This window comes from Pipistrellus hanaki (genome assembly GCF_964339955.1).
Source record: "Pipistrellus hanaki genome assembly, chromosome: 9".
Lineage (NCBI taxonomy): Eukaryota > Metazoa > Chordata > Mammalia > Chiroptera > Vespertilionidae > Pipistrellus > Pipistrellus hanaki.
In genome coordinates, this window is record NC_140511.1 from 14,944,409 (window position 1) to 14,957,297 (window position 12,889).

Consider the following 12,889-nt stretch of genomic DNA (forward strand, 5'->3'; position numbering starts at 1 on the left):
CTGCCCTGAGTGCCTTTTATATGTGTAACTATGCATGATTCTCAAGGACACGGGTTTTTCCCCCAACTTTAATATGCTGAGCCCAGGACATGTGGGGGACGAATACATGCTAAACAATCACTATGCATAATTTATTGTTGTTTTTATTTAGTTCCTTTGTAAAGTCATCATAAGTTTAGCTACAATCAATCCAGGTTTAAATTGAATGAACTCTGTCTTGGGAAAGGAACCATTTTATTGCTGCTAAGGCCCTGTAAATAACTGCCAGCAAGGCAGGAAGGATTACATAAATGGATTAAGAAGTGCAGCAATCATCCATTACAAGTGTCATCCTGATATAAATGCGGAAGCTGGCCTGGGCTTTTCTGCGCCTGTGGACAGGGCTGATGCAGAGGGCCAACTCTGCTGCTTGGGATAATGAAAGTATTTTATTTATTTTTTTAAATCTAGCATTGCAGAGGAAAGAGGTGCAATTAGCAATAAGAGGCTGTGATGTGCGGGAAGGAAGGAAGGGATAGATACTGAGTCTCTGTAGTTCAGCCCTCTGAGTCTCTCTGTTCAATACTGAGTCTCTCTGTAGTTCAGCCCTCTGCTAGGCACCTTACACAAATGACTCCGTTTCCTTTCTCCCCACCCTTTGGAGGTGGGTGTTACTTACACAAAGTGAATAGTAAGTGGGAAAAGTGGAATGGAAACCTTTTTCCTTTTTGCTCTCTACTGTCACAGCAAGCAGCATGGGAGAATGATGGAATCCGATAGTTGAAGGAAGGACACCTCCACTTCCCGCTGTATCTAGCTTTTCTGTAGGCTGCTGTGCTAGGACCGGGGTGCTGAATGCTTCCTCCTTATCTCCAGAATGTTTCCAAGACAAATTACAGTGCTTTCCCTATAGAGATGTAGCTGAACCCAAAAAGTGCCCTCTTCAAAGCAGAATAAGGAATGTATGTCTTACTTGCCTTAAAACATAACTCTGCTCATTCCATAAGTTTACTGGCTGCACTGGTTACTTCCATTTCTTGTCCACCAGGAAGAGGTTTACCATGCTGTCAGTGTGATGCATCAACTCCCTAATGTGAGTAAGAGCTGAAGCCCAGTGTGAGTGCTGTAGAGTCCAGCTGCCCTGCTGAGGGGATGGAAACCACCAAGGCACTCAATTTAGAACTAGAACCAAAGCGTTCTTCTGACTGGATGCAAATAACTTCAAAGCAAGATTGCAGACTCTCTGCAGGAGATATTGAGTTTCCAGTCAAGGAAGACTGATTAGCAGTGCAGCAGAGCAGAGAGCCAGACCAGGGGCTGAGCAGTAATTAACACCTCCAGTGGTAGGTACTTCCCCGGGAAGGGGGCTATGGTGTGAGCCTGCTGGGAGGCAGGGAGGCCAAGAGGTACAAATCCAGAGAGAAGGGCTGCCCTTTGCTTCCCTGCTTCAGTCTCCATGGCGGACCAGTATAGGGCAGCGAGGGTGTTCAGATTATAATTCAAAGGCCCATTACTTTCAGGCAACTTGCCTAGTTCACCCAGGTGTACATATGTTATAATGCCTCTTTTGCTGTCCTTTTGAATTTGAGTCTTCTTGCCTTTGCTTGGCTCTTCAGTGTCAGTTAAGATGTGGGGCTGTGCCCACCCAGCATAGCTCAGTGGTTGGGCATCGATCTAAGAACCAGGAGTTTCGATTCCTAGTTAGGGTACATGCTGGGGTTGTGGGTTTGATCCCCAGTTTGGGGCATGCAAGAGGGAACCATTCAACGATTCTATCTCATCATTGAGGCTGTGCACTGACAATATGTTGGAAGGGCCGAAAGGTTTCACTGACCTCAAGGGCTTCCCCTGGACATGTTAATCCAATGCGGGGGTCCTGCACAGCGCAGTAGGAGCACCCTTCCACCTGCAGCCCTGCCCTGAAAGCATCGTCCAGTTACGGAAGCTCCTTGGGCTGTGATAAGAGTTCTGAGCTCTGAGTGTTGGGGAGGGAATGTGTAAAGCAATGGTATATTGGAGAAGGCACACCTTTGTTCAGTGTCTAATCCATGAGGGTTCAGGTGTGGAAGAATGAAGAATCAGCCTGCTGTTTTTGATTCCGACTATCTACACGCCTAAGTACCCAGGTAACATGAAAAGTTCTGCACATGTGTGACTGCACAAAATCCCCAAGTACACTCTGGATTCCATGCCATTATTGCCCTTATTTTTAGAGTTGAGGGAATTGAGCTTTTGAAATGTTAAGAACAAAAGTTGTCCATAGCCACACTGTCAGTGAAAGAGCCAGGGTTTGAATCCAGGTTTTTTTCATGCCTCTTGCATGTATGAGCCTCCGTCTGAAGTTTTCAAGGAGGATGCTAAGAGCAGCTTCCATAAGCCATGCTGGAGCCTTCCCTCTAGAGCAGCGGTTCTCAACCTTCCTGGCGCCACGACGCTTTAACACAGCTCCTCATGTTGTGGTGACCCCCAACCATAAAATTATTTTCGTTGCTACTTAATAATTGTAATTTTGCTACTGTTAATGAATCGTAATGTAAGTATCTGTGTTTTCCGATGGTCTTAGGCTCTACAGCAGCGGTTCTCAACCTGCGTGTCACTAGCAGGGTCGCCTAAGACCATCGGATAACACAGATATTTACATTACGATTCATAACAGTAGCAGAATTACAGTTAGGAAGTAGCAACAGAAATAATTTTATGGTTATTCAGAAAGGTTGAGAACCTTTGCTCAGAGGATGCTCAGTGACCCAATGACCCAGCTTTCTAGGTGTGCTGATTGGCACTGACCTGCATCTGATCTTTAGCAAGCAATATAATTCATTTCATCTTTTCCACCTGAACTGCAGGGACTTTTGTCTATCCATGATTTTCATTGTGTTTAATCATTTCCTTTATTTAGATGCTTCTCTTCCACTAAACCATTAGGTTCCAGGAAGCAAGGAGTTAATTGTCTTTTCATACCATCTCGCCTAGTGCTCTGCCCCCAGTGAAAGGACCAAATGTAGGTCATTTAAGTCCACCTCTTCTAAAACTATTTGGTTTCAACAATTGGAAGCAGGGTACTGTTGAAGGAAACACAAAATATTTGAGTCTAAGCACGTGGGTCATTTTTGAATATCTGAAATAATCAATAAAAAATAACTGAAGTCATTAAGCACCTCTGGACAATTGTTTCTGATTTTCTTTAAATATCTATCTTACTCTGAATGACGACCTAAAAAATTAAAACCAATATTAGAGAGCCCTGGTCAGGTGGTTCAGTTAGTTGGAGTGTCATCCCATATACCAAAAGGTTCCAGCTTGATTCCTGGTCAGGGCACATTCCTAGGTCATGGGTTCACTCCACTGTTGGGGCTTATATAGAGGTAAATGATTGATATTCCTCTCTCATATCAATGTTTCTCTTTCTGTCTAAAAATCAGTAATAAAAGAAATACATATCCTTGGACAACGATATATATCAATATTTTTTTTTCCCAAGAAAGTCTCAGCCATATATAGCCCTATTAAACAACGCAGATTTTCTTTGCAAGGAATAGATACTTAACAATTACTTTCTGAAAAAATCAAACTAATGATTGTGTTAGGTTAGACTCGAGAAACTGGGGTTCCATAATTATGATGCATGAAGATGATTGCCCCAAGAATGTAGAAGCAGTGCTGCACAGGGTAGAGGATGGCATCAAGAAGGCTGGTCCCTCACACATATCTCAAACTGCTCAGGAATTTGTCCTTTGCCAAATGGAAATTGATGTCACAATCTGTCATGTAAAATGCTCACATTTTGACTTCGATGTTACAACACTACATTTATGGTGCTTGGGGTGAGGGTGAGAAGTAAAGGGAATATATCCATAATTGCAGTATTTTCATGTCAAGCAACCAGAGGATCTCAGCCTTTTTCAAGGTTCATAAATTCCACAGGAGAATTCATCATTTCTATGGACATTACTACTGCATGGTAATTTTCTACAATATAAATCTACACATAATTGTGAAAACTCTTTTCACATTTCAACCCCAATTTAGAAGTGTAAGTAAATCTGGAATGAACAACTATCTTATAATTTTCAGTGAGGGAACATTAAAATATTTTAAACTTAAAATATTAAATTCCATGTCTTCATTTACTGGTTTAATTTCTAAATGGGAACATTTACCACTTGTATTTATAGAAATCAACTTAAGTCACATTAAAAAGTTTCCAATCAGATGATTCCTAATTTTCAGGGTTTAAAAACATTGTTAAGCAATGAGTGAATGGAAATTTACTGAGTACCTACTATGTGCCTGGCACTGTGTGGATTGCTTTCACAAAACCCAGTATCAGTGAATTCTCATAACTAAACCTATTTGATAGTGGAAACTGAGATGTAGAAGTTAAGTGACTTGTCTAAAGTCACTGGACATATAATGCCGGCAGTTGACAAATATGTGCTGAAGATGAATGGATGCGTGCATGAATATCTGCAAGGCATTGAATTGGGCATGAAAGCAGCTCACACCATCAGAGGTAATTCTCTGACTCTAGGAACTCATGAACTGGGGGGATGAATAAAGCACATCTAAGAAAAGAAAAGTGAGAAAACATGTTAGGAGATGAAAAGAACCAGGGAGATTTTAAATGTCCCTCTTTCTTTTATTTACTGGAAGATGACTAGTCTCTGAACTTTAAAAGCCATTGAATTTCCCACAGCATGGGACCTGCAGCCAAGTAACCATGATTGATGTCATGGTTCTTTACACTTTATAGCTGTCACAGAATGTTTCTGAATTTGTTTATTTTACAAGTAAAATGAGACTAAGAACACTCTCCTGTTAAGGAATTTAGTCAGATTGAGTGCATTAAGAAGCATAGGTTCAAAACTGTGCTCTCAGTAGGTATACCCCGCATTATTGTTGAAATGAATAAAACAGATCCATGAGGTCAGGATAAGAATGGAATCACCCCAACAGTTGAGATTCTGCATCTGGTGATCACAAAGAAAAGGAAGGTCATGTCCACCTTGATCTAAATGTCAGAAGGCAATGATTGTGTATCATTTTATGGGCCTTAGCATAGTCCCCTGTAAGGAAAGACATTTAATGAGCCAGCTCTCCCCGCACCAGCAGTGTCAGCATGGAGAGTGCCCTAGGAAGTGTGTGCTTTCTTCTCAAGTCCATGTGGGTGGTGAGAAAAAAGATGCCGGGGGATTCCCCGATGTTTCACAGAAAACGCGGGCACAGGATCCACAAGGCGAACCTATTCATTGTTAACAAGAGTCACCGTGTGGAAAAGGCACTTTTGCTCACTTAGACCCAAATGGATTTTTCTAAGCAATTTGCACATGAATCGTAAGCCTAGATGGGAGGAATAATTGTGATGATGAAAGTGAGGTTAGGATCCCCATGGTGATGGACAAGGTATACCATGCTATACTGGTAATGGGAGGGGCCAAGATTTTCTTCAAACATTTTATGCCTGTGTCTTCATAGACACTTGCAACGTGATAAACATGAGTATGGTTTTAGTTGTGTTTCCGGGAAAACTGAATGAGTGGGGAATCTAGATACTTACAAAACATATGGATCATAAACAGTGCCTACAGTATAAAATGGCAAAATTTGTAAAGGAAACATCCAGCAAGCAAAATGGTGCCAGAGTGTTTCTGGGTAAATAGTATCATAGAAAAGTTTAATATGTATTTGGTGATTCTATTGTAAACGTTTAATGAGAGTACTGGTTATGTGGATAATTAAATCTGACAATATTCATATACTCTGCAGGAGGGAAAAGAGCAAAGGGGTTCACAGAAATATGTTGTTTTTTTTAACATTTATGTTGTATTCAAAAGTAATGATAGTAGCTATCATCTATTGAGGGTGCACTAGGTGTTATGTACTCTGCAGTTACCAATCCTAACACCACTTTGTGAAGTGGTTGTAATTAGAGATACTTAAAAAACAGAGGCTCAAAATCTATAAATGACTTCTTCAAGGCTACTAGTCTTAGGATTTGAGTTAGAATTTTATGTCAAGTTTAAATGACTAGGAATTCCATGCTCTTCCCACTATAACATTCTTTCTCTTACTCTATTTCTATCAAATTTGTGGAAAACAACTTCAATGTTGACAAAGAAAGCTTTTATTTGGTGCATACTGCATGATTCAGGAAACTCAATGAAGCTAACCCCCATTCAATATGAGAACTTAGAAAAATAAACCCATTTTGATTTAATGTGCCCAGTACCTCTGTTTGTTTAATGTACAGAGATACAGCTATAGAAAAATTATATCTCAAGGCTGACTTATCAGATTCATCACCAATGTCAGCCAAAGGCTTTCTGAAAATTCTTACACAGATCTCAGATAGGCAGATACAGTTACAGACATTCCACCTGTGGTGGCTTTGGCTTGTTTCTAAAATGTGTTCACATTTTAATGCACTCTGAAATTTCTTACCACAGAATACATCACTATTGAAAATTCATATCTTCTTGGTTAGCATACAGGGGCATAACACAGCAGAAATAGCTGTAAAGACTAATTTAAAAATAAAAGGTATTATGACTTAAGAGAACTCAGAACCATTTAAAACATTTTGGTACACAGCACATTTATTTTATTTACTCCTCAGTTTCTTATGCCAGCTATTTACCAGCAAATATTGTACAATAGTTTGCAAATTAAAGAGTTGAGTGCTTTAGATTTTAGAGGGAAATAATATAATTGTTATTATATCTGGATTTACAACTGTAAATGTTACAGCATCTGTTTAGAATCTGTAAACATTATATATTTCAAACCCCGTCATTTGGAATCAATTACTATCAATATATTTGATCCACTCGATATTAAAATTACTATCAATATATTTGATCCACTCGATATTAAAATACTGATTTTTAAAAAGGGGAGTCATCAATTTTGGCACATACAAAGTAGAAACTATTTTTTAAGCATAATTATAGTTCAGAACTACTAATATGAACTGAATCAACAATTAACTCCATATTTTTATTCAACACTCAAACAGTGAAAACACTCTTCCTCCTATTATACATGTTGGATTTTTCTATGCTAAACACTCATTCTGGAAAATCAAGTTCTCCTGGAATAAGTAAAAGTATAGGTTTCATATTCTTCATATCTATAAATTGATTCTAAAGGAATTCCCAGTCTAGTAGAGCTTAAGGCCAATCATTTAATTTAGAAATGCCAAGTTTCACACTATGATCTTGAGTATAGAAACACTGCCCTTAAATTTAAAGTTACGTGTTTTATAGCCCATCACAGAATAATTTCAGTTAAACTTCAGTTGTCATACAATGATTCAAAGGATAATTGCATAGCTTTTATAATTTTTTTACTAATTAAATGCAAATCCATGTTAATATTAGCATTGGCAGAGTAAATAGATGAAACTTGAACTTGACAAAAAAATATTAAAAATTTTGAGAAGCTTTGAGGTTGAAGGCATATGGTTGAAATTATTGGCAAAAAATTGGGTTTTGAATTATCCAGATTTCAATTATCCATAGTACCTTTTCTCCATTACCCCAAGAAAAATTATAGTTGAACATATTAACTTGTAATATTATCTTCAGCTAGAAGTTCAAGTTGGAGCTTATCTATTTTTTGTGAATTTTTAAAAAGTAGATCTTATGCGATGAATTTCTGACTTTAATACTTGACAATGTTATCTGTGTCTTTTCCTCCTTCTTCTCCCCAAAATTTTACTGTTCTCTTTCTTCCTATTTTCAACTCTCTACTTAAAGAGATGTAAAAATGCACTCTCACCAACCTTCAAATAAACAATAGAAGAAAAGCATAACATTTAATTTTGAATATTAACTCTTTCTACCTCATTCATAAGTTCTTCACCCAATGTTGGTGTACATTATAGAACCAGAGGCTCAGTGCATGAAATTCGTGCATGGGGGTTGGTCCTGTCCCTCAGCCAAGCCTAAACCCTCTCCAATCTGGGAAATCGCTCTCACAATCCAGGACTGCTGGCTCCCAACCGCTCACCTGCCTGCCTGATTGCCCTTAACCACTTCTGCCTGCGAGCCTGATCACCCCCCTAACCATTCCCCTGCCAGCCTGACTGATGCCTAACTGCTGCTGGACTGGTCACCCCTAACTGCCCTCTCTTGCCAACCTGGTCCCCCCTAACTGCTCTCCCCTGCTGGCCTGGTCACCTCCAACTACCCTCCCCTGCAGGCCTGCCCACCCCTTTCCCCCAACTAACCTCCCCTGCAGGCCAGGTTGCTCCCAACTGCCCTCCCCTGTTGGCCTGGTTGCTCCTAACTGCCCTCCCCTGACAGCATGGTCACCCCTAACTGACTGCTCTCTCCTGCTGGCCTGGTCACCCCTAACTGCCCTCCCTTGCTGGCCCGGTTGCCCAAAACTACCCTTCCCTGCTGGCCATCTTGTTGTGGCCATCTTGTGTCCACATGGTGGCAGGCATCTTTGACCACGTGGGGGCAGCCACCTTTTGTGTTGGAATGACGGTCAATTTGCCTATTACCACTTTATTAGATAGGATTTACAAAACTCTGTGTTTGACCCGTTGACAATGAAGGGTAATCTTAGAATCTTGCTCATTGATATCAAGAAAAATGACACTTTTAATCAGTCTGGGCAAATCAGAAGAATGGATATTTAATAGATATTAATAAATTATATTTGCTTCTGTACAACATCATTAACAGTTACCATTCTGATAACAGGTAACCTTTTATGGATCCTATAAAGTTCACAATTTATTTAATACCTAATGATACCACTAGGTATCTAGTTTTTCTGTTTTCACTCATTACTCACATATCCCTTGCTTATACATCAGGATACAAACCACAAACTTGTATTTTTAAGTTCCAGAAGCTGAAACTAGCAGCTGAAATATTAAACCTGACTTCCTTTGCTTGTGACACATGCAGGTGGTTCCGCATCAGTGGAATGATAAACAATTAAATCAGCACATTTATACAAGTGCAGAGGCTGTGGTGACTTGCCAATGTTAAATGAAACAGTACAGATTTGCCTCAGGACGATTTTAAACAAGAAATTAAGAAATAGAATCTAAGCCAACTGGGGAGAAAAATGTTTACTCTGTCAGAAAAAAGTACGTCACCTTGAATGCTCTTATGAAGTTATTTCAGCAACCAAAGGCATTTTTAAAAAATCCTCACCCCAGTATATGTTTATTGATGAGAGAGAGAGAGAAAGAGAGAGAGAAAGAGAGAGAGAGAGAGAGAGAGAGAGAGAGAGAGAGAGAGAGAGAGAGATCGCGCCATCAGTTGCCTCCTGGATGCATCCTGACTGGGAATGAAACCCACAACCTAGATATGTGCTTTGATCAAAAATCGAACTGGCAGCCTTTTTGGTGTGTGGGATGACACTCCAATCAACTGAGTCACCAGGCTGGGGCAAAGGCATTCTTAATAAATCTATAATCCTTAGTATATGGGTTAGGTTTCTGTAAATGTTAGAAATATACTAATGCTGGGTTATTAATATCATCAATATCACAAACAGTAATTGCTAAAATGTGTCAGAGCCTGTGCCAAGTGCTGGAGACATAGGACGAACAATCTCCAAAGCCGTAGCTCTCCACCATGGTTTCCTCTAATGAGCAACCTCAACCTCTCAGGGGCCATCACATAACATCAACACTCCATCCCGTGCCATCTTCAGAGATTCTGAGTTAGTGCGTCTGAGATGGGACTAGACATTTGTAGTTTTTTGTTTTGTTTTTTTTTTTTAAAGATTTTCAGGTGATTTAATGTTAAGCGACAACGGATGCTCTTAAATCCTAGAATTTCATGTTCCCTTTAAAGTACAATAACAATGCAGTAGAAGGACATGTAAGGGCTGTGGATTCCCAAGTACTCTAAACTTTTTTTTTTTGGCAGGGAGTGGGAGTGGGGGAGGGCAGGGGGAGAATGGGGTCCACAGGGAGAGGACAAAGGACAAGAAAGATCTTACCAAGAAAGAGATGCAAAGATATTTCAGAATTCCAAGCACCTGCCACTAGCTGACATTTCTTAAACAAGTACAAGGTGCCATGTCCTCTTACTGGCACCATAAGGATTCCTGGAAGTAGGTGCTGTCACTGCTGTCATATATACATTGCCAACGAGAAGCCAGAAGCTCAGGAAGGTTCAATGACTTGCTGAAAAGTCACAAAACTTGCAAGTGGTAGGGTTAGGATGCAAATGCAGACACCCTGCCTCAAACTTAAAATAATTTCTGTGTGAAAAGTAGTGAGTTTAGTTGACTTTTAAATTTCAATATTAAAAAAAAATAGGTGCATGAGGGTCTGCTCCTTGAATAGCTATAGTGATTGAGATATTTAACAATAGTCATATTTTATCATTTCTTTATCAAATACCACTTAAAATTTTTTTCTCAAATAAAACATTATGAATATTTTACTTTCCTTTAAGTTTACCTAATAAAAATTAAAAGACTGTGACACCTTACAGAAAAGCAGTTTTTCCTTTGAGTTGAATCCAGTCTGAGGCCTGGGGAGATTCAGTGTGAGTTACAGTTATATGCATATGGAACAGCTCCACCAGTGAGGGCCACCAGTGACTCTCCTGTGCCACCTAAAGTATACATTGGAAGTGTGTAAGAGTATCGCCCAAGTCATAGCAGCAGACTCAGGTAGGAGTTTACTAACCAGTTGCTTCAGTCCAAATGGTCTACTAGGTTGTTTTCCAACAGAAACTATCTTCTCACTTCATTTTACTTTCCTGAATTTCCCTATTACATATACTATCCCAGACTTCTACCTGGGGATGTTTACATCCTATGAACCACCCAGGATGCCAAGTACATGGTAGGTCCTCGTAAAAAATTTGTAAAATAAGACATCGAATGAGTAGAATTGAAATCCACAGTGAGTTTTGACCATTGCTTTACCAGGAGCCTCTCTTCCAACACTGAGTCCTGGGCTAAATGAATATTCATCAGAGAGGCACTGACTCTGCCACTGGAGGCAAGAGGTCATAATTCTCACCTGCTCGCCATTGCTAACTAGCCACAGGCTATGACCAATTATTTACTTCCCCTGACTTTGGTTACTCACTGTTTATAGTGGGGTTAATAATACCTTACTTGCTTAGAATCACAAAGCTCATCTGAATAATTTTATAAGGCCTTTTCTAGCTTCAAACTATGGCAGACCTTTGACTAAATCATACCTTTCTTAATCCCATACAAACAGCACAGCTTGGAAAAAACATAGAACTTCATATTCAGGTGATGTGGAAAAGATACATGAAAGTGGAATGACAATAATCACCCGATTTAAGTGAATTAAAAATGTTGCATTGCTAATCTTTAATTATTAGTACAGTTATCTGATTATTAATACAGTTATCTAATACTTTGTTTCTTACCTTTTGACTTCCTCTCGTGGAATGACCGGCCTCGATGATGAGGGGTGTCCAAATACAGATTCTCAAGATCTTCTTGCCAGGATTCAGGACTGAAGTGCTTCAGCAGATCTTCCACTGTATCAAACTGTGCAACTGTTTTATCCAGAGCGTCCGCAGTGAGGGCGGTGTCAGTGACTGATGGTGCGCGATAGGATACCCCCTAAGAGTGACATACAGCTCAGTGTACTCAGAAAAGGCCCATTGCTGTGAAATACAATAGTCATACAACTACATGGAAGGAAGATAGACAAGACCGGGATTATAAGCCATCCTGTGTGTAAATATCATGCTACAGTACTATTTCTAAACAAGCACAAATAATTGGTAAGTGATAACCATTCACTTTTTTGCAAATCCAAACCAGACAGATTATAAAACTTCCACATCATCTGAATGTCAGTCATTACAAAAGACATGGGCTAGGTAGAAATATTAAAATTAAGTAATCCAGTTTCATGGTTCAATGTCCCACATCCACATCCATATCAACAACTAATGGTGAGCAATTAAATTTTGAATTCCTTTCATGCAAGTTTTGCATATCTGTCCCATTCTCCCAGGGCCAGCTTCTATGTCCTATCTTTTCGGGGCACCTAGCATTGCAGGTGCTGTGTGAGCAGAGTTTGAATCTACTCTGGAGACGTCTTGATAAAATTTGGCACTGTAATCGGCTTATTTACTGTCAATAAGGATAATTAGCCAGGAAGCTGGCTCTCTTGACTTCAGAGTGAAAGATTTATGTGGGAGGCAAATGTATTTTTTTAAGTGCTGCGGCTTGCTAGTGATTCTAGGTGCCATGAAAATACTGTCAGGAATACTTTTTTAAATGGTAATGCACATCATTGAGAATCTGGAAGGGATTATGTATTTTTCTCTGAAACATATCTCCACATAAGTTTCCAAGCACTTACTTCACTAACCCTTCACTAATCTAGAGGTAAATGAGCCATGATTCAAACATCTCTGTAAAATTCATGACCCATTGACAAGGAACTAGAGAGTGTGTGGTCTTAAATGGTTTCTAAATGTCTTTAAAGAAACAAATAAGATCCCCCAAGGGCAAACATCTCCTATGACTGCAAGAAAATGGAAATTAATGAAAACTTGTGGTCCTGAAACTTAACTGCAGTACCCTACTGAGAATTAATATGCACCATAGAGTCAGAGACAGTAAAGCCCACATTCATATTCTCACTCTCAGGTAATGTTTTCTCTTTTTAACCATGCAAAGGCCAAAGGTCTGTAAGCGATTCAGTGATCACTTGCTCTGACAGGAATAGTTGCTCTTTAGCGAAACTAAGTGTATGAAAGCATTAACCTACCACTGGTGCGTATGAGCAGTTTTCAAATATGCCCTGTAGTGTAGGAGAAAGTGAGTGTTAGTTCTTCGGTGGGAAACATGAGATAGATGGGTGAAAGTGTCAGGCTAGCTCCTTACACTAGGTGTGTGTGTGTGTGTGTGTGTGTGTGTGTGTGTGTGTGTG

General features: G+C 39.7%; 1 protein-coding gene across 2 annotated transcripts in view; it reads right to left on the minus strand.

Annotated features, from left to right (window-relative positions):
• The window catches only part of PDGFD (platelet derived growth factor D), a 192,747-nt gene that overhangs the window by 11,027 nt on the left and 168,831 nt on the right, over positions 1-12,889 (minus strand). For both annotated transcript variants that reach the window (XM_084893736.1, XM_084893735.1), the window contains exon 5: positions 11,367-11,565. In XM_084893736.1, the coding sequence (XP_084749862.1) occupies positions 11,367-11,565 (199 nt within the window). The remainder of the gene's footprint in view (positions 1-11,366; positions 11,566-12,889) is intronic.